This window comes from Pseudorca crassidens, chromosome 1, assembly GCF_039906515.1.
Source record: "Pseudorca crassidens isolate mPseCra1 chromosome 1, mPseCra1.hap1, whole genome shotgun sequence".
Lineage (NCBI taxonomy): Eukaryota > Metazoa > Chordata > Mammalia > Artiodactyla > Delphinidae > Pseudorca > Pseudorca crassidens.
In genome coordinates this window covers 185,080,769-185,103,936 of record NC_090296.1, presented here as the reverse complement: position 1 = coordinate 185,103,936, position 23,168 = coordinate 185,080,769, and the positions used below count along the sequence as shown (strand labels likewise).

The 23,168-nt window shown below is 37.3% G+C and overlaps 1 protein-coding gene across 16 annotated transcripts in view; it reads right to left on the bottom strand.

Annotated features, from left to right (window-relative positions):
- Positions 1-23,168, bottom strand: part of MLLT10 (MLLT10 histone lysine methyltransferase DOT1L cofactor) — a 248,003-nt gene that overhangs the window by 9,413 nt on the left and 215,422 nt on the right. For all 16 annotated transcript variants that reach the window (XR_010933941.1, XR_010933944.1, XR_010933956.1 and 13 more), the window contains 4 exons: positions 18,590-18,768; positions 6,053-6,170; positions 4,635-4,707; positions 1,209-1,363 (listed from right to left, as the gene is read on the bottom strand). Coding sequence is in view for 13 of the 16 variants with exons in the window: in XM_067702929.1 (XP_067559030.1) it covers positions 1,209-1,363; positions 4,635-4,707; positions 6,053-6,170; positions 18,590-18,768 (525 nt within the window). In the remaining 3 variants the exon portion in view is untranslated. The remainder of the gene's footprint in view (positions 1-1,208; positions 1,364-4,634; positions 4,708-6,052; positions 6,171-18,589; positions 18,769-23,168) is intronic.

Genomic DNA, 23,168 nt, shown 5'->3' with positions numbered 1-23,168 from the left:
TTCTATGTATTAAAAAGTTGTATTTGTTTAACATGCCCTCAGGGCCTTGAAAACACACAATTCTACTGGTACAGACACATACGGTCATTTCCCAAGGATTTAACTTTTATCCCTCCTCTTCAAGATCCCACAAATAAACCCTTAGTATACCCAAATGAGATGCAGTAAGACTAAGCTAAACCTGTCCTCCAGCTATCATGTTCAAAGGATTATCCCGGCATGAATTTCCTCACAATTATCATTTTTTGTCAGAGCACCATTCATAAAAATACCAATTTGTGGCACCTGTGTAACAATAAGCAAAAATTTTGTTTTGTTTTAAAAAATTAAAGCAGCAAAAGCTTATACCTCCCACCCCCAAAATGATTAAAAACCAAACCAAAACACCTATTATTTCCTTCCCCCAGATATATATATATCCTTAACATTAGGCCACTTCTCTAGTTAACAGTATCTGCAGTAACAGTTTTTGTGTTTGGCATTTTTCACCCATGGCTCTCCTTAATACTTAAAACTGTAAAGATACTAAATATGTATATGTAATATATATTACATAATTTAGCAAGTAAATGATATAGATAATATATATAAGTTATATATATAATTTAGTAATTATTCTTTCTCACCCAAATTGTAAAATCAAGAGAGTTGGCCATACTTGACTATACACATTTTTTAAAACAAATTCTCCAAAGATGAGCAAGTTTGATTCAAACAACTAAGCTAAAAGAAGCTATAACTCATATTTTAGTAAAACTTTTAAAAATTGATTAGAACAAAGTACAATGGAGAAACAATGCACCAATATTTTAATAATTATAAAAAGTAACAAAAACCAGTGAATTCCATGAGCCAGGCAACGTTCTTTATATATTCTATGTCATTTAACCCTCAAAACAATACTATGATATAGGTAATTATTCCCATCCTACAAATGGAAATCTAAAAGCACAATGACATTAAGAAACTTGCCTAAGATCACACTGTTAATAACAGGTAAAAACAAAATTCAAGTCCAAGCAGTAAACCTGTAGCATTTGTTCTACTGAGCCACTACATTACACTTTCTCACCATATTATGTAAGACATATCATAATTTCAATGCTATTGTTGATGAAGTGTGACTTCAACATCTATCCACCTATCTGTTCATCCATCCATCCATCCATCTATTGATCTTTCTTTAAAGACAAGAAGAGAATACTTACTGTCACTAGGAGTGCCCTGTTCTAATAAAAACTGCTGTCCTTCACTCCACTGCCTCTCCAGCAGCTGCTCTATGCTGGCTGCTACTGGGGGCAGGTTTTCCAAACTGCTGTTGCCTGGTTGATCGTAGCGGATCTGTAAGCTACTTACAGGGGACCTGTTGGAAACATTAATCCTCAGGTTAAACAGAAGAAGGACCCTTTGAAGGAAGCACATTCACATTTCTCACCTTACGCTGAGCCTTCTCCTGTACAAGTTTTCTAACACCGGGCTGCCTATGTTAGAACAATAAAACCATAATCTACCCTAAAATTTAGTAATTACCATCCTTCCTCCCCAAATGGTAAAAATCAAGGGAATAGCTGGCCATGCTCAATAATTAAAAACCACTAGAAAATATATAAACACACCACTAATAATCTCTGAAATAGGCTGTAAAAGAACTTGATGCAACTTTATAAGACAAAAGGGAGAAAGACAGGACTAGAAAGACACTGTACAATTATAATAAAGTAGAGAGCATTTTAATTCATAACCACAAAATCTCAAGTATCAGTAAAAAGAATTTTTAAACAATTTTGAAGGAGTATTTTGTTATAAATTCAAAAATACTTAGTTTCAAGTATTTTTAGAATTAGGGAACATTATCCAGACCAAAGCAATTTTTGAGCCCTTTATACAAATTTTTTCTAAAATGTCTTACATCTGTACTTCAAATGATAACAACTTAAACCTCTTCCAAAACAAGTATCACTTATATTAAGATGAACATGTCATGTTCTCTCATCCACTTTTTGTTTTAAATAAGTAAATGTGGCCATTTCTGTTCTCCAGCCTCCATAAAAATATAATAAATTAGTAAAGGGCTTTAGAGTTTCTGAAGTGTTTCCACCCAGTTAACTTCACAACAACCTAGTGAGAAGTCAAAACCTGCCTTACTGGCTCCATTTCTATCTGAGGAAACAAGATGGGGCTTTAGTGACTTGTCCAAAGATACGCCGCTAGTAAGTGACAGAGCTGGGCTACAGCTCAGGTCTTCCAACAGCCTGAGAGTGCTCTGCCGCATCCCTGATATGCATCTCTCCAAAAATCTCTTTAAATTAGAAGTTAAACAAATGAGGCTTTTTATTCTACATGTAAACATCACATGCTACATACAGCTGCCCATCCCTTTCCAAATAGTATATTATTGCCAGGATAATTTAGGCCATTATATTTCAGGCTGATTTTTAAAGAATAATATACAGTTGGAAATATGTGCTAAAGTAATTTAGTGCCATTTTTTGGTGTTAAATACCATTTAGCTAATGAAACACGAAGAACTGCACAATGCAAAATTGCAGTAAGGAATCCTGAATAATTTCTAGGTAGCTTGCATGATATTTTAAGTTTAAAAGGAGAACACAGGGGGGCTTCCCTGGTGGCACAGTGGTTGAGAGTCCACCTGCCGATGCAGGGGACGCGGGTTCGTGCCCCGGTCCGGGAAGATCCCGCATGCTGTGAAGCGGGTGGGCCCACGAGCCACAACTACTGAGCCTGTGCGTCCGGAGCCTGTGCTCTGCAACGGGAGAGGCCACAACAGTTAGAGGCCCGCGTACCGCAAAAAAAAAAAAAAAAAAAAAAAAAAAAGGAGATCACGGGGACTTCTCTGGTGGCGCAGTGGTTAAGAATTCGCCTGCCAAATGCAGGGGATACGGGTTTGAGCCCTGGTCCGGGAAGATCCCACATACCACAGAGCAACTGAGCCCGTGCGCTGCAACTACTGAATCCCGTGCGCCTAGAGCCCGTGCTCCACAACAAGAGAAGCCGCCGCAATGAGAAGCCCATGCACTGCAAAGAAGAGAAGCCCCCGCTTACCACAACTAGAGAAAGCCCAAGCGCAGCAACAAAGACCCAATGCAGCCAAAAATAAATTTAAAAAAAGAAAAAGGAGAACACAGAGACGCTTCCTCCACTAAACATATGAGCAAAAAAAATCCATTAACTTTCTTCTTTGAAAAAAAAAGAATAAAACAGTACAGAAGTAACACAGCATAAATTATAAATTGGTCAGATGATGTTATAATTGTACTTCAAACTCCTAGTTTCAAAAGACTACTATTTAATTTTCTGCAGAGTTCAATTAGGAAAAACAATACTACCTTTAGTTCACTCAGGGATTAGAAAAAAGGCACTACTGATGCAGCACTAGAAAATAGCAAAATTAGAGGTTATTGGACTAATCTCTCTAACGTTAAAGATGTTCCTTAACAGACATTCCCATATATATTAGCAACATAACAACAGTGATATTTACGGTAGCCATGGCAGAAAAAATTTTATTTTTAATAGAATTTTAAAATTTCCACAGTTGAAAAAGATTCTTGAATGGGCTTCTTCCTCCTTCTGCTCCATTCTCACCCAATCTAATACTACGCTTGAGGCAGTTTACAAAATTAGAGAACAGAGAGAAAACAAACTAGAAAAAGGTATAGGAGTTGAGAGTGGAATAAAGTTAATAAAACGATAGCCTAATGTGCTATTCGCAGGAATAACCTTATATATTATATATTAATAAATGGTACCTGAACTCTTTCATATAATATCTAAGATAATTTCACAGAACAATGTAACATATTTGCTATACTTTGCTTCAGACAATTTTAAGAACTAGAGGGATTTCAGAGATGAGCCACAAGAACTTCATTTACTGAATTAGGAACTAGAGACTAAAGGGTTAAGTGCATTGCCCACAACAGAGCTAAAACTGGAACCCAAAGTTGAAAGCCTGGAGTCTGCAGCTTTAAGAGACTTTTTTTGTTTGTTTTTGTTTGTTTGTTTTGTTTTTATTTTTGGCTGTGTCGGGTCTTTGTTGCTGCGTGGGGGCTTTCTCTAGTTGTGGCGAGCGGGGTCTACTCTTCTTTGCGGTGCACGGGCTGCTCATTGCAGTGGCTTCTCTTGTTGCAGAGCATGGGCTCTAGGCGCAGGGGTTTCAGTAGTGGTGGCACACGGACTCAGTTGCTCCGCAGCATGTGGGATCTTCCCGGGCCAAGGATCAAACCCGTGTCCCCCCTGCATTGGCAGGCAGATTCTTAACCACTGCACCACCAGGGAAGCCCTAAGAGACTTTTAAGACTATTTTCTAACCAAAAAGAATTACCCAAATTAATACATTAATAGTACCAGGAGCTAAATATACAAGAGAGCTGAAATTCATTAGAAATCCAAGAAAAGGTATATCTTTTACAAAGCTTACAAATCTAACCATGTGTTTAAATTAATATTCAAGTCAATTTAGAATCATTTTTCTTGACTGTCCAGACATGCTTCTTATCTACAGAATGCTTTTATAGCCTCACAAATGTATGCTCTGCTGATATGAGTTAAAGAAGTTTCCAAATCGCAAAATGTTTCCTTTGCCGATACTTTGCAGTGCAAATAACGCTTACCTTGGTGAGAGACTCCCTCTGGGTGAGCTTCCTCTGCCACCAAGGCTGCGGCTATTGTCTCCGAGTTCTTGATCTGCAGTGTAAATATTTCACAGCTGATAAAGTGACTCTCACTAGATAACAGGTTTTAAGCTCTGGCCCTGATTTTTTCTAAAACATACATAAAACCTTTACCACTATCTTTGCAGTTCCTATGAAAGTAGAAGATCTAGTATGTTGCTAGTTTAGAATTGCTGAACTGTGGCATGTAAGGCGTTGTCCCTACACGTTTTTTGTGGGTGGAGAAGGCCATGGATTATGTTCGTTCTTTCATTCCTTTCAATTTTACAGCACAGAAGCGTGGTTTCCATTTGCAGTACCCTCCCCTCAGCCACTTTTAATTTCTACGGTTAAAGTAATGAATCACAGCTGTGGACAGCTAATCTGTATGCTTATCACAGCAAATCCTTATGCTTTGTATATTTTAACACTTTGCATTCCAAGACAAGTCATAAAATACATATGTATTACATAGAGCTACACACTAAAAGTGTATCTATTATATGGATCATTTCACATAACACTAAATATCCAAATGGACAGTAACAAGTAGGAATACAGAATTCTGTATTTAAAAGGAAAAAGAAATTAATTTCTTCAAAATATTCCTTAGGTAACACCGAATATCTCTGCTTGAAAAATAACTTGTATTTCCCCTACAGTTAGTTCCTTATAAAATCATCCTATCTGGCCTCTTTAAGGTTGTCCTCCCCTTATTCTGAGTCAGGTAACCTCTGACCCTTAAAGTGTAAAGACATGACTGATCCATTCTTGGTGAACTGCTAAACCCATTCCCTTCCCCCAAACAGGCATGACTACTTGGACATGTCAACAAATCCTTAAGGATGGAATGAGACAAAGCAAATCCAGTGGCTCATTAAAACAGTACAAGAGGCAAACGCTACAAAATGTCAACTGGTAAAAATTCACAGGATTACTAAACACTGTAGAAATTCTCTAACAGGATTTTTTTACCAAGTTTGTGTAATGCAATTTCATGAATTATGCAAATAAAGATTGAGGCTATTCACAGAAAAGCCCAGTGTTATGTTACTTTCATTGCACAGAACTGAGCACTGAACACATCAATCACAAAAGTCACAGGAGACACTAGCATTCCTGCCTGCTGATGGCTCTGCTTAAACATTTACATTTCAGACAGTAAAAAAGCACATCACTATTTTGCAGCACAGCATACTATTTACTTCCAACTGTGATTCTTTTGATTTAAAAAGGGAGGGGCACCCCCCACCCACCTTTTAGATTTTACTTATCAACCACACCTTTAGATCTTTCAAATCAAATGACCTGAAGGGGGTAAAAATTACATTGGGGGAAGGGAACAGAATTTTAGAGTTTAAAAATTCTTGAAATCTTACCTGTTTGATTATTTTCAGACTGAGCTATAAGAGCTGCCATTGATGAATTTGGATTTATTCTATTGCCATATATATGAGATGATGCCTGACTAAGAGAAGATCCAGCTAGAGTATTTGCCTAAATGAAAAGAATTACAAAGACAAATGAATTATACTTAAAAATATCTTAATACTCTTCCTCCTAATAGAACTAGTAACAACTACTTTCTCCAACCTAAGAATATAAGAAAAATTTCTGACTTTCTGAAGAGCAAATTTCATTCTTGTTTCACCGTTCCAATATTCCAGTTTCTGGAAAGTTACATAACTCTAAATTTAAAAAAATAAAAAAGTGAGAGAGAGAAAGAAAAAGGATTGGCACAAAGTTAACTATTCATGCTTTAATTTCAAAGTACCTATTTGATACCAAAACCAGTGGCATGGTAACCATGTGAACATATGACTAGTTATTTAATCTTATTAAACCATTTACAAAATAAGGGCAGGGAGACAACAGATGTCTAACAAATGTTTCAATCTCTTACCTCACAGGCTGGCTGAGGAGGTCAAAAGGTCCAACTTTTACCTTTAGTATTTTAACTATACAGAGCCATATTTCTATTGCTTAACTCTGTCATTAGTAAAACCTGCACACTATTTTGTTACTTCCTATTCTGATAGACTTGGAAGCCTGCTGCTTTTTCTGTTTTGTTTTGTTTTATTTTAAAAGAAAGCAAACAGGCATCACAAGTATGTTTTCTATACAATGCAGGGCTCAACGAATCACAGCTTTGCCCTGACCCCATATAAGGCACTGTCTTTTTGGCAGTAAGCCAGCTCTACGAACTGAAGAGCTAGTCCACAGTTTGTGATTCATTCATGTTGCTAACCACAATTCTGAAGGCCTCCACTGGGACTTGTGCCAAACAAGCGAAAATGAACCCTTAAACAGATGAAGCTAAGGAGGCTGGCCAAAGTCTTGCGTAATCCAAAGTAATAAAAATGCCTTCTTTGATGTGAATACTTTCTCCCACTTTCCAAGAATATTATAACCTTAAAAATGTGGCATTTTAGAACCAAATCTCTTGTACACAAAACACTGTTAACTCACAGAAGGCTATTACTAGCCTGAAATACTTTTCAGACTTAACAGAACCACGAATTTCAAAGTAGATTTCTTTTTCTTTTTCATGAATGAAATCAAACTTAACCTTTCATAAAAACAAAATCATTGTGTAGTTATTGCAAAACAAAATTCTGGAAAACAATTTAAAAGAACTGAGGCATTTTTAATATAAAGCAGCTGAATAACAGCAGAACAAAAGATGTGGGACATTTTGACATGTTTAACTGCACAAAAGAGAACAAGACGACATAATAGTGACAACAAGCAAAATATAAACAAGAGAATAAACTGTGTTTCTGGAAAGACTCAGACCCTGACATTAATATTCGGCCTCTAGCCAACTTCCTAAGCATAAAAGTTGGCCTTTACAATTCATAGTAATAGTCCCCGTGATGTAGAATCCTGTCCTTGCTTTCCATTGTTTCAAAGGGTATATTTCATAGTTCATACTGTAATGTCTAAGTTCAACTGGTCAATTTCTGGGCTTCATTTTTCCTCTTATTAAAGATACGTATACGAAGTCAGTAGTTTGGATTATATAGTACTGTTTAACAATCAATTAGCCCTTGGCAAAAGCTAAGTCGGCACTTTAACCTAAAGATCACACTAGACACTTACCATGTATAGAATATATAAAATATGAGTCAAAAATGGAAACATAGGAAGACTTTTTTTTTAACCTCTCCAGAATTTAACTACTTGGGAATCTTGGATACTTATAAAATAACTTAGAACAAGAAAAATCCAAAGAGACACGCAGAAAGATCAGATGTTACCAGTAACCCAGTTTAAAATCTTGGGCACCTCACACTTAAAAATGCTCTTTGCAGAGCGAACTTACTTACTCTAGACACAATTCTAAAAAGATCAACTAAGCATATAACAGATTAGAAGTGGAAAATTAATTAGAAAGACGAAGAAAAAGTAATATCTTGAGACATTTTGTTGGCAGCAAGAAGTAACAGCTGACAGCAAGAGAGGAGAGAGAAAAATACCAGCAAGAATGAGTGCATTCCCGACTGCTGGTGGGGCTGTGCTCTGAGTACATGGACAGGAGGGGCCTCTGCACCTGCACCCTATCCTTTGACTCTCGTGTTTGTGCACTCATCCACTGGCTGAATCAAAACTATTATCATACCAGTTGAACTGCTTTTCTAGTTCCAATTATCAGTTTTATGAGCTGCCTTAGTCTCTTGACAAGAATCAAAGATCCTATTCTCTTTCAGGAAGGGTTCCTTCTGTCAAGAGCTTTATATTTATCCTCGTTAGCTTCAAATTTCTTGATGTAGTCTCCAAATCATCTTACTTTCCGAATCACACACTACGCCCACTACACTAACAGATCAAAACGCAAAGCAGCACACCATAACTGATTTCCATAATGACTATCAACAGGAAGAGAATCAATCATCGTTAGCATGATTCCAAAGCAGGAAACATGTATTTTATAAGGATGGCAGGAAAAGGAAAAATTAATAATAAAATAATAAAATAAATTAGAAATACATTCTTCATTATCCTGAATGATAAATTTCCCAAATTTTCTGAATGTTTAAAAATTATCTGGTAGTTTTGTCTTTTAAAAATTATTGTATTTATCTAAACAAGAAATTTCCAAGAGAGACAAAATAAATGACTAATTTTACCATGTAGGATTCTGTGGTATATGAAAACATCTAAAGCACTCCACATTAAAATTCAAGTCATTACCATCATTTTAAGCAGGGAACATGAGCTACCAAAGATTCCACAAATGCCTGACACTGCCTGGCCAACACTTCTGAAATGGTATTTACAACGGTTACTGCTGGAAACTCTTGATAACTCTGTAGGCACCTTAGGACCAAGAAACTCCCAACATTTTAGTAAAAACATTCTTCAACTTAGTAGCAATAAAGAAGGATAAGTGAGTGAGCAGGGAAGAGACACACAACTTATGGGGACAGTACACATACAATGACTGGCATTTTGTAGACTCAAAAAAACCTTCGTTATTAGTAAGTGAAAGCATTAAGATTCATGGAAGTCCATGAGAACCTAAAGAAGCTAGTTATGAAGCATAAAGGGCACTGAAAGCTTTTATATAAAAGGAATCTGGAACAAGGAATAAGGGAAACAATATATACACAGTTCTCCAAAGCACACTTTGAACATGGATTTTTAAAGTGCACCGAAAGCAAATTAGTAATGTACCACAGGTCTGCTTCAGAAGACCTGGTATAAAAACTGGCAGTTGTCATTGCTGGAGACAGTGTGGAGATAAAGGAGCCCTCCTACACTGCTGGTGGGAATGTAAATTGATGCAGCCACTATGGAGAACAGTATGGAGGATCATTAAAAAACTAAAAACAGAGCTACCACATGATCCAGCAATCCCACTCCTGGGCATATATCCAGAGAAAACCATAATTCAAAAAGATATATGCACCGCAATGTTCATAGCAGCACTATTTACAACAGCCAAGACATGGAAACAACCTAAATATCCACTGACAGATGAATGGATAAAGGAGATGTGGTACATATATACAATGGACTACTACTCAGCCATAAAAAGAGTGAAATAATGCCATTTGCAGCAACATGGATGCACCTAGAGATTATCATACTAAGTGAAGTAAGCCAGACAAAGACAAATATCATATCATAGAGCTCACATAAGGAATTTAAAAAAAAAAAAAAAAAAGAGAGAGAGATACAGATGAACTTATATACAAAACAGAAACATATCCACAGACATGGAAAACAAGCTTATGGTTACCAAAGAGGAAAGGGGAAGGGGCAGAGGGATAACTTAGGAGTTTGGGATTAACATATACACACAACTATATATAAAATAGATAACCAACAAGGACATATTGTATGGCACAGGGAACTATACTCAGTATTTTGTAATAACCTATAAGGGAAAAGAATCTGAAAAAAAAAAAGAAATATATGTATGTATAACTGAATCACTTTGCTGTACACCTGAAATTAACACAACATTGTAAATCAACTAGACTTCAATGAAAAAAAACCAAAAAACTGGCAATTGTGTCTGGAAGGAAGTACATACCTTATTTCAATTCTATCTTGCCCTGGGAAAGAGAGTGTCTACTGTGGGCAAATATGTTCTCAGGCCTATTGGCACTATAAAGAGTATGAGTTGTTAAACACTGGGGGTGCTGAGTGAAGGTATCCACAAGACACATAAACTCTGTACTGGTTTTGCAACTTTTCTATACACCCCAAAATTATTTCAAAATAAGAAGCTAAAACAAAAAAGAATATGTAAGTGTCCATCGACAGATGAATGGATAAAGAAGATGTGGCACATATATGTAGTGGAATATTACTCAGCCATAAAAAGAAATGAAATTATTTGTAGTGAGGTGGATGGACCTGTCATACAGAGTGAAGTGGATCAGAAGGAGAAAAACAAATACCATATGCTCACACATATATATGGAATCTAAAAAAAAAAAATGGTTCTGATGAACCTAGGGGCAGGACAGGTGTAAAGACACAGACGTAGAGAATGGACTTGAGGACACGGGGAGGGGGAAGGGTAAGCTGGGACGAAGTAAGAGTAGCATTGACATATATACACTACCAAATGTAAAAATAGACAGCTAGTGGGAAGCAGCCGCATAGCACAGGGAGATGAGCTCGGTGCTTTGTGACCACCTAGAGGGGTGGGATAGGGAGGGTGGGAGGGAGACACAAGAGGGAGGGGATATAGGGTATATGTATGCATATAGCTGATTCACTTTGTTATACAGCAGAAACTAACACACCACTGTAAAGCAATTATACTCCAATAAAGATGTTTAAAAAAAAAAAAAGAATATGACCGCCAAAAAACTGGTCACTTGGCTTAATAGTGTCCTGATGAAATGAAGTCATCTACTCAAAATGTAAAAACCGGTTTTAGATCAAGATAAAAATATTTTATGAAATTTTAAGTTCATATTGCCTTAATAAACTTCTGCTTTCACTTCCAAATATATGATACCTTAGACAGGTTCTTTTTTCCCTCCCCAAGACTAATAACTGAAGGAACCACTTCACACAAGATGTTATATCTATTCTAATACCTTAGTAAAAGTCTCACTAAGTGTAACGATTATTTTACAAGATGGACCCAGAGCCAAGTAAAGTAAAAATAAACTGAATAATTACTGAGGTAAATCTAAGTCACGGTGAAGCAAAATATGCTTAGTACCTGAGTCAAAGAATACCCTTAGCAAATTTAGAATAACATACTATGTTAAGCATCTAGAAAGATATGCAAGTCCCTAGACCAAGGCAGTAGTGAAACTCAAAATAAATCATAGAAATTTAGTGCTTCCTAAGTAGACTGACATACCCTATTAAAATATTAACAAGATTAAAATTATATTTCAGCTTGAAGTTCACCTCTTACATTTCAAATGTCCCCTTAGGACCACAGAGAAGTTTTGAAAGAGTTCTAGTTGTAGAGTGAAGTAAGTCTACCAAATTCCTAGGCACTTGGCTCATTCTAAAGGAGTTAGTAGTAGAGAGGGAAAAAATCAGGCTAAATCTACTCAATTATCTGAGTATCAGACTTAAAAGTGGGTATTGTTTTGGTAGATTTTTTTTTCCTCCCTAATGTTGGTAAAGGCAGAAAAATAAAGTATGAAGAAGAAAAATTAGGTTTGAAAGAACAGTACCTATCAAAATTTCACCTTTGGAAAGTATCATAGCAATGCATCATCTAGAGGTGAGTATGAAACTTCATGCTTCAATCATATAGGAAGAGGTCATAGCAAGCATTTTTTAAATGCACAATTAACCTGTCAATAAACATTAAAGTCAAATGATTCAAACAAGCTCTAAAACACAGCAGCTTCTTCTTCAAACTTTCCAACACTGACACATGATTTAAAAATGCATTCTTCTGAAATACTGTCAGCTCACTAAACAGTATTATTTTTAAAAATTCCTACTTCGTCCATACTCTTACAAGAAAAAACTCTTTGTTATCACTGTATCGGCCATAAGACAAACTATCTCACCTTGGGTGAGGGACTAAAGCTCTCTGTCCTCAATTTCCATCTGTAAAAATGGAGATAGAAATAGTACCTTCATCATAAGAATACTATGAGACTTGAGTTACTGCACGTAAGGGCTGAGAAGAATGCGTGGCAGATGGCAAGCACTCAAACTTTACCTTGTTATTTAAAACTTCTTTTCATAAACTATTATGGTTTCCATCTTTTCCATTAACTTCATTAGAGAACATAATTTGCCCATTATAGTCTGATATTAACATGGCTATATTTCAGAGTAAAACATTTCCCTAAGAAAAATTAGATAGTACTGTCTCATTATGCAATGATATCTTAATCTATATATTCTATAATAACATAGCAATACAGCAAATATAATGTAAGGATTCAAATATTTTAATGATAATTTATGCACAGTTTGTTTGACTAGAAAAGTTTCCAGGAAAAACTGGAGAACAGTAGAAAGTTTCATATATTCTCCAACTCAATCCTAACTTTGTACTCTAAAATGTATCCTGATAACAGACCCATTTCTGTGTCAGCTACCACCATCGGGCTTTAATACTCAGCATGTGATGAGAGAAGAAACCATGTGTGAACAACTTTCAGGTCCCATGAGCAGGCTGACTGTTAAAGCTGTCAGGTTCAATTGCATCATTCCACTTTATTCAATGCCCCAAACTGCTCCCTAATTGTTAGGAGCTTAACGTATTCAAAACCATTGTTTAGGCTAATGCTGAAATGCCCCACAATTGAGTTTATAAAGTAGTGGGAGGGATTAAATTGTAGTTAAACCATCAATGAACACTGATGATTGAGCAACAGGACTGTGCAGAATAACCACCAATTCTAAGCAGGTTTCTTAATTGGCCAATATCTAATCAATATATCACCTACCTTTTGGGGTGGAAATTAAGTCCCTAGGACTAAAGAGGCTATTGAAATAATTTAAGAATGAAAAGACCTTAGTCAACAGCTGTATGTGAAATGACTAAATGGGTGTAATAACCATTAATTCCAAAGTACTTCATGGTCTGCAAAGTACTTATTCTCGCTTGAACTTCAGAATATACCTGTACTGCAGGTAGAACAGGTATTTAAAGTATTCCATTTCACATATGAAAAAAAAATCAACATCCACAAATGTAAAAGACCTACCCACAGACACACTAGTGAGCAGCAACGCTCCAGGAATCTAGGATTTCGGACCCCAGTTTCTGCTATTTTGCATTGTGCCACACAAACAGACACAGTAAAATTCCTAAGAATGTTTTTTCAAAGAGATACCCCTTAACACAGAGGCTCACAATCTATGTCACTTAACCTCTTCATCATCCAAAAGTAAGTAACGTTAGAAAGCACTTATAAAAACTTATTCTGCTCAGAATGTGGACTTCCTTAAAATTACAAGTCATTATGCAATTATTTAAAACAGGGACTTCCCTGGTGATGCAGAGGTTAAGAATCTGTCTGCCAATGCAGAGGACACAGGTTCAAGCCCTGGTCCGGGAAGATCTCACATGCTGCAGAGCAACTAAGCCCTTGTGCCACAACTACTGAGCCTGCGCTCTAGAGCCCGCAAGGCACAACTACTGAGCCCGCGTACCACAACAATTGAAGCCCACGTGCCTAGAGCCCATGCTCCACAACAAGAGAAGCCACCGCAATGAGAAGCCCGCGCACCGCAACGAAGAGTAGCCCCCGCTCGCCGCAACTAGAGAAAGCCTGTGTGCAGCAAGACCCAATGCAACCCCCAAAATAAATAAATTAATTAATTAATTAAAAAGCAGGATACAACAATAAAGTAAAGTAAAATAAAATAAAATAGATGAAACTTTCGTTCTGACCAATCAAGTCAGAGCTCCTCCAAAGATAGATGAATCGGCCTGGGAAACTGAACCATTTTCCCAAACAGAATTAAAGTGCCCTATCAGCCATCATCTGAAAGGAAATCAGGATTATATCTAAGACAGCTCCCCAACACACACACCAAAGTTAAGATACTTGAAGTAAAAGTCTCACAGAAATCTGCAAAACATTAGTCACTAAATTATACCCTTAAAATACTTAAATTTATCTGCATTTAGTAAATATCACATAAATAAACCTTAGAAGTTCCTTCAATTACTTTTAAACCTGTATCATTTTTATAATAGTAACACAGAGTAAACAAGGAACCATGATTATCTACATGAAGACTGTATCCAAAAGCAAAACTCAGAATGCAAGACATATTAGAATACAATTATTTTCATTACATTCTGTCTTAAACTCTATTAAAGCAATCATCCTTCAAACAAAAGCACCAGGATTCTTCCAAAGACAAAACAGAATGAATGCAGAACTAAGAAACAGTGGAATTTGAAAGGCAAAATGAAATATTAATGGCACACCTATAGAAACTAATTTATACCTCTACCCATGATACAAGAGCAGAGCACCCATCATTAAAACATCACAAGGACAGCAGTTCTATCTTCCAATAATGTTAAGGAACTATAATTGTAACTATACTGCTGATATCTGTGAAGGAATAATTACCCTAAAAACAAGTTTATCAAATAAAACAAAAGGATTTGACATCAAACAATATAAAACTAGGTTATCAAACATTTTTAAAGGTTTTTTTCAAATTAGGGCTGCTAAGCATCAGACTTTGTCTCCCCACATTTTTACAAGTGTCTCCTTTTTGCCCCATTAAAGGCACAAATCTAGTTTCAGTTTTTAATTTCTATTAGCTCTTCCTGATCTTACTTCCCTGACCACTTGCCTGGGAACAATCCTCAAGACAGCAAATAAACCAAAGAAGAGGCCTGTCTATCTTACTTAAAACCAAGGCCAGAAAGATCAAGAATGACCTACGGATTTTTATCCTTCTGGCACCAAGCCCATCACTAAAAATTACTGCTTTCATTAAGGTTTTGGGAGGGAAAGGAGGAAAGTCAAAACATCGTTCAAATTTAACACTTCTATTCTCTGATTTATATTTTTTAAAAAATTTGCTTGCTGGTGTGATGGTTTTCTCAATAATTGTAACAAGGCTTCTATAATTATATTTTAAACATTGATAGTTTTAATTTACACACTTATAGCACTACTCTCTTCATTTTTAAATCAACTACCTATAAAGAAACTCTAAATAAAAGGCTAGGGTGTGATTATCTAAACACAGTGAATTGCATGATCTGAAAACATACAAGGCCTATACAAAAGTTAAACAGAAATAAACTTCTGTCATTTGGAAAGAAGATTAAATTACCAAGTGCATCACAATTTTAGGAGTTCTATCTAAACATTCGATTTATTCTAAATATTTCTGTATCCTTTCCTTTGCACATTGCCTAGAAAATTCACACTTTGCACATTCAACACCAATACTATTGTCTAAGGCAGCTAAACTGAAGTAGTTCTGCACTCAGTTCAACTCAGAGGTCAACCTGCCTCAGTTGCCTGGAGACTGATGGTTGCTACAGCAGCACCAGATAAGCCAGGCTAAATAAGCTCCGGCTTCAAGGCAGAAAGTGTTTACTGCTGGACAGAAACACAGATGCAGCTGTCTCGGCATGCAGCATGGGAGTCTCACTGGATGATCATATTTATAAGAGACCCACCTTACTGAAACAGGGAGGAGGATAAACAGTGAAGATTTTAATTGGACTGAATCCTGGATTACTTGAAACTATGATTTCTTTGTTCTTCAGCTGAGTCATATGTTAAGTGGAATTTTCCCTCTAGCTATAAATTTCTCTTCACTACCACTTCCCCCACCCACCTCCCTAAAGTCAACCCCCAAAACCACAAACATAATGAATGGGAAGAAATGAGATTTTTGCTTAATTCAGCCTGGAATTAACCAGAGGGTAATTAAAACAGACTTTTAGAAAGAAAGGAAAGGAAAATGCACATTGAAAATGTTCATGTGAGACTCTTTCCAAGGATATAAAGCTATCAACAGCATATGGTTACACTTAATTAAAAGAGATAAAACTATTAATAAGAGCCATTTTCTCATTTATCCTTTCACCCTCTCTAACCCCAAACCCCTATCATTATGCCTATACCTCACCAAGGCTAGTGAAATGAGCTAGAGAAAAACTCTCCTAAACTAGTCAAACTTCCCTTCTTCAGGTTGAGAAGTTCACCAAATTGTTAACTTTCATTTTCAAAGACAATACCACTAACCATGCCATTGTTTTTCTGTGCTGAACTGTTGTTTATTCTAATTCTTGATCTAATTATAATGGTGATCGTTTGCACTGCACCACTACATACTTTAAAAATAACTTAATGCTGTGCTCTGATGTACAACTTACAGAAAATGCTGGAAAAGTGTACATATATTCTAAGGCCCGTACAATAGAAACTATGAACACATACATAAAGCAGAAGTTTACAGCAACTTACAAACAACTAACTACTTAACTAGTTGTTTATAACTAGACATTTGTCTTTGTCATAATTTTCTTAAAGCTCTGAGACTATTAGAGGCATTGGGTAAAATGAAAATAATAAAATTATAAAGAATTCCAAATAAAGAAAAAATATATATACTTTAGGAATTTTAAATTATTACCTTTGAGGAAACATGGGGGTTGGGGATGGGGAGTGAGTGTGCGTGCTTGTGTGTGAGTGTGTGTGCGCACGTGTGTGTGTGTGTGTGTGTGTGTGTGCACGCACGTGCGCAGCTGTGGCCATTTACTATTCTATTTATATAATTATGATTTCTCTGGTTTGACTCTGGCTCTTAGAGCATTCCTGTAGACTAGGTCACCCATCAAGTTCCAGATCTAAAATGAAGGAAAAGGATAAATAAATGCAAAACCACCAACATAGTCACCATTATTTATAATATTATAAATATCCCTTCTTTCTCACAAGAAAGAACACCCTATAAGTACTTAAAAGAATCATTCACTCTTAATCCTATACTCTCCTTCACTGGTTTTTAAAAATTTACACCACAGATATTCATATATTATTTCTGCGATTTTAAAATTATGAAAGGAATTTTTAAAACCACAGAAGTCCAAAAGTGGTTCATACTTTGTAAGTCCTACTTTTAAAAGAGGGAATAAGAGCTCCCCCCAAATTACTATTTTACATCATTAGGACAAAATCAGGAACTCAGAAATTGAAAAGAATCAGTTGGTGCCAACATATTCTTTTGTGCTCTCCCATGAATATCATGTAAACGTGTGTATCATTTCCACTCGCGTCAATACAGATTGAGATATTTTATAAATTCCTATAGGAAGCCCTATTTCATTTATCTCCCCTATAATCTAACTTACTTTCATTTGCAAATGAAGAAACTGACAAAGGATTAATCTCCAAAATATACAAGCAGCTCATGCAGCTCAATATCAACAAAACAAACTACCCAATCCAAAAATGGGCAGAAGACCTAAATAGACATTTCCCCAAAGAAGACACAGATTGCCAGCAAACACATGAAAGGATGCTCAACATCACTAATCATCAGAGAAATGCAAATCAAAACTACAATGAGGTATCACCTCACACCGGTCAGAATGACCATCATTAAAAAAATCTACAAACAATAAATGCCGGAGAGGGTGTGGAGAAAAGGGAACCCTCTTGCACTGTTGGTGGGAATGTAAATTGATACAGCCACTATGGAGAACAGTATAGAGGTTCCTTAAAAAACTAAAAATAGAACTACCATACGACCCAGCAATCCCACTACTGGGCATATACCCTGAGAAAACCATAATTCAAAAAGAGTCATGTACCACAATGTTCATCACAGCTCTATTTACAATAGCCAGGACATGGAAGCTACCTAAGTGTCCATCAACAGATGAATGGATAAAGAAGATGTGGCACATATATACAATGGAATATTACTCAGCCATAAAAAGAAACGAAACTGAGTTATTTGTAGTGAGGTGGATGGACCTAGATAGAGTCTGTCATACAGAGTGAAGTAAGTCAGAAAGAGAAAAACAAATACCGTATGCTAGCACATATATATGGACTCTAAAAAAAAAAAAAAAGGTTCTGAAGAACCTAGGGGCAGGATGAATAAAGACGCAGACGTAGAGAATGGACTTGAGGACACGGGGAGGGGGAAGGGTAAGCTGGGACAAAGTGAGAGTGGCATGGACATATATACACTACAAAATGTAAACAGATAGCTAGTGGGAAGCAGCCACATAGCACAGGGAGATCAGCTCCGAGCTCTGTGACCACCTAGCGGGGTGGGATAGGGAGGGTGAGAGGGAGACACAAGAGGGAGGAGATATGGGGATACATGAATATGTATAGCTGATTCACTTTGTTATACAGCAGAAACTAACACACACTGTAAAGCAATTATACTCCAATAAAGATGTTTAGAAAAAAAAAAAAGACAAATGGATGTACATGTTACTTTGTAACACTGTAATAATTTACCTGAGTTGTAGCAACAGCAGAGGGTGCAGACGACCCAGCAGACGGGGAGAGCGCTCCCACTTGCTGTAAATGCCCAGAAGGTTGCTGAGGTAAATGAGAACTGGAGACAGGAGTACTGGATCCTGAGCCAGATGCTACATTTGGAAATGATACTGCTACATCACTGCTGCTATAAATACCTACAAGAAAAAAATCTTATTTAAATATTTTATAATTTAGCAGTCAAATTGGTCACAGACACCAACATTAATCGATGTTAGAATACCCACATTTCCTCCTGATCCCTCCCACAATGATAAATTTTATTGATGTCAAAAAAAAAAAAAACACGGTCCGGGAAGATCCCACATGCCGCGGAGCGGCTGGGCCCGTGAGCCATGGCAGCTGAGCCTGCCTGCGCGTCCCGAGCCTGTGCTCCGCGACGGGAGAGGCTACAACGGTGAGAGGCCCGCGTACCGCAAAACAAAAAACAAAAAAAACCCAGTAACTAAATGTATAAATACTAACTTTTCATAAAGTACTTGTCTTAAAGAAACTAAGACTTTTTTTATACGTCAAAGATGATTTGTTAAGAGACAGAGATCACATCAGGAAGTGCTTTGTAAGAATAATAATAAGGGTTTTAGGAATTCCTAAGAGCAGTGACATGTTTCTGAAATAGGAGAATGAAGAAATTAGAGTTGTATAAAAATCACTTGGTAAGCCTTTCAAAAATGCAGATACTAGAGCCCCAGCACTCATGATTGAGAAGGTATGAAATGGGAAGAGACTCTGTTTTTGAAAGGTCATCCACATTACAGAGCAGAAAAGAAAATGGAACAGGACTAGACTTGATATTCCGAGAACAACAAAGAGCCTGATGCCACTGGTGGGACACAGCAGTGAGAATAAAGAATACAGGTGGATTCTATAGATATTCAGGAGGTAGAATAAACAGGACTTTATGACTGACCGAATGAGGTATCTAAAGTAGCAGTCGGGGTGGCCAGGGAACAGAGCATTAAGAGATGATGGTGACGTGGAAAGCTAGGTGGTGGTAGCATTCACTTCAGAGAACACAGGAAAAGAGGAAAGAGATTTAAAAGTATTTTCAGTAGCACCACAGGGTTAAAAAGCCAGAAAGAAAGAGTAGAAGCAATTCACTCTAGAAAAGTGGATGGACAGAGGACAGAAAGAGAAAATGAGCAAAAGTTAAGAAGAAACTAGGAGTTACTTTAAAAAGTGTTTTGTGGGTTTTTTTGGGGGTTTTTTTCCCCAAAAGAGCATGGGTGATCATGCTCTTATGCTGATAACAAAAAGTCCACAGAGAAGGAAAGGCTCTTTGAGGATAAAGGTTAAGAGACAGGAATCTCTATAAACCAGTGGGGTTCTGAACCAGGGGTGATTCTGCTTCACAGGAGACATATGACAATGTCTGGACACATTTTTGGTTGTCAAAACTAGGAGGTACTACTGGCATCTAGTAGGTAATGGCCAGGGATGCTGCTAAACATTGTACAATGCACAAGCCAGCTCCTCACAACTAAGAATTATCTGGCCCATAGAGTTAATAGCAATGGAGGCTGAGAAATCTTATAATAAACCAGGGCTCTTGGGAGGGTGGGAGGGAATAAGACCTCAAGAACTTGACACTATAAACAAGAGGAAAGCAGAAAAAAAGAACCTAAGTATGCCATAGTCAAAAAAATTTTTTTGAGAAAACACAGTGGTTATATCAACAGTAAAATTTACTTTGTTCTAAAGAATATAAATATTACTGATTCATAATAAATAGAAGTACCTATAATCTTCAAACAAGGGGAATACAAAAATTGGGACATTTTTAAAGGCCTTACAACTATAATTGAGGCTCCTAAGATCCTTTTTATATCTACAATTTCTCCAGAATAATGATAATTTGTCCACTTAACAAATACATTCATTCCACAAACATCTGAGAGCTCACTGTTTGCCAGACATTATTCTAAGCCCTAGAGATACAAAGCCATTCGAGATATGTGGTCTCCGCCTTCAAGAAGCTTAGTGGAAAAAAGAGACAATTACAAAAGACCGTGAAGAGTATTATGATAGAGATATCCTCAGGAGGCTGTGAGTGCATAAAGAGGGTTATCTAACCCAGACCTGGAGTGAGAAAGGATGAGGTCAAAAAGCGAACTGGAAGAGATGGGTGCCTTTAAAGCTAATTTCTAAAGGAGCTGGAGGACAGAGGTGAAGGGCATTCTGAGGAAGAAACATGCGCCACAGAGCCAGGTAGATTCTAAGAACTTTTAAGTGCCATCCGTGTAGCTTAAGCAAGAAATGAGGCTAAAAAATAAGCAGGAACCAAATCAAGAAGAACATTAAAAGTTAAAATGTTAGGGCTTCCCTGGTGGCGCAGTGGTTGACAGTCCACCTGCCGATGCAGGGGACACAGGTTCGTGCCCCGGTCTGGGAAGATCCCACATGCCGTGGAGCAGCTGGGCCCGTGAGCCATGGCCGCTGAGCCTGCGCGTCTGGAACCTGTGCTCACAATGGGAGAGGCCACAACAGTGAGAGGCCCGCATACCGCAAAAAAAAAAAAAAAAGAAAGAAAGATGGACCACAAAGAACAAAATAAGGAAACAGAGAGAATCTTAGAAACCACCTAAGAGAATTTCAAAGGAAAAGGTCAAATGATTCTATTGATCATTTAAGGTAAGGCCAGAAAAAGAAGTCATGAAAAGTAACAAGAAATTTTGGCAAGATAACTCTTTTAAGAAGTTTGGCTGTGGAGGACAGAAAAGAGCACATAAATGCAGTGAATATTTATAAACCTACATTCCAAAGGACAGGCCCATGGGTGAAGAAAAAAAATTGTTTTAAGTTGTTTACCCCATAGTTCTTTCAACAAATACTTATTGAGGTTCTAATAATAATTTTTAAAAAGGCAATGAAGATGGCAAAGAACAGAAAGGAATTCATCCTTCAAAGAACTTATAGTCTCACAGCACAGCTAATAAGTACTCCCAAGCTACTATGATACAGGAGGGAAATGCTAAATACCATAAGGACATATGATACAAAAAATGACTTAAGTTCAGAGGAAGAGACTGGGGTGGAAGAGTTCCAGAGAGAAGTACTTGAACTCAGCTTTTTCAAAGTACCTTAAAAGGTAGAGTGCTGATTTTTTTTTAATGTCGAAAAGCATACTATACGTGGAATCTCCAATTCCCAAAACCAAAAGACAAAAGCGAGCTGGAGGCAGTAGGCTGAAATCACAACAGGACAAGTTTTTGACTGAGACAAACATCCTGGCTCTCCCAATCTTGTGATCTTAAACTTTGTGAGCCTCCATACTGTTCTTTTCTAAGAACCAAGATAATAGCTACCTTAAAGGTTTTTGGGAATACTCATGTAAAGGCTCTAACAGTGTCTAATACACAGTAAGTTGCCATAAATGGTAGCTATAGCTATTTTAGAGTTAGCGCTCTAGTTAAAAATTTATCTTTAAGTCAGGGAAGTATAGTATTTTAATTGTCAGGTCCTCTACTGTCCGTACTACACTTTGAAAACTGCAAATACCATTACCACATGCAATAATATATCATGAAAGTATAATACTGAGAAGCAAAACTGTGGTGTGTTTGAGGATCTTCAATCTCTAAACTTAAGTCTGTTTTCTAACTGCATTAGCTTGATCTTAAATGGGAAACTGCACAGCTAAAAACGCAGCAATCACACTTTGAAACTGGTACTCAGATTACTGTAATAAAATAGAACAAATCAAAATTTTCCTTTCCTATCAAGTCAGGAAAGCATGGAATTCTAAATCTTTTTCTGAAAATGCGGATCACTGGCTCACCTCAACTCCCTCATACCCCGGGTACGATGGTACAGCATTAACCGTTCACTAAGACCTCTAGATCCTTTTTCACAAGGCAAATAATCCTCCTTAGATTGTTCTGGACCTGCTTTCTATTTAACTTCACTCTATTTTCATCTTTTACAAGTTATATGCTATTTTAATCTAAATCAAGGTGACATTCATCTAATTAAATAGAACTGAATCCTGCAATGCACAAGCTCAAGGAAAATACCCTCAAATTCACCTGTTCAGGATACAATACTGTGCACCTGCCGTTCAGGGCAGTTGTACCGGTTTACACTTTCCACCAACAGAGACCAAGTGCCTCTTTTCCACCTCACACTCAATTTTATCTAGTCCTTAGATCTTTGTTAATCCAATGGGCAAACAAAGGTGCACTACCACACTTTTACCTGTGTGTAACCAGGCGTGGGAGGACGTGTGCAATGAGCACTGTCAGGAGGAGCGCTCCTCGTGTGGAATGAATTTTGGCGAATGGAACTGGAGAGAGAGGAGGCCCGGACTTAGGACCAGCCCGGGTCAGCCGTCGCATGTGACAGTGGCGGTGAGGACGGAGACCTGCTCACCCACCCATGGGCGCCCAAGGGAGAGAAGCAGCGCAGGTATAACGTGCAGCTGTCCCAAAAAAGGCTCCCCTCTGAGGTTCTTAGGGTCAGCGCGTGCCAGACAGACTGTGCTTGCGTCTCCTCCTCTGTCCGAAGTTTCCTTGGGTTCCTCACAGATGTCTTTGCACCC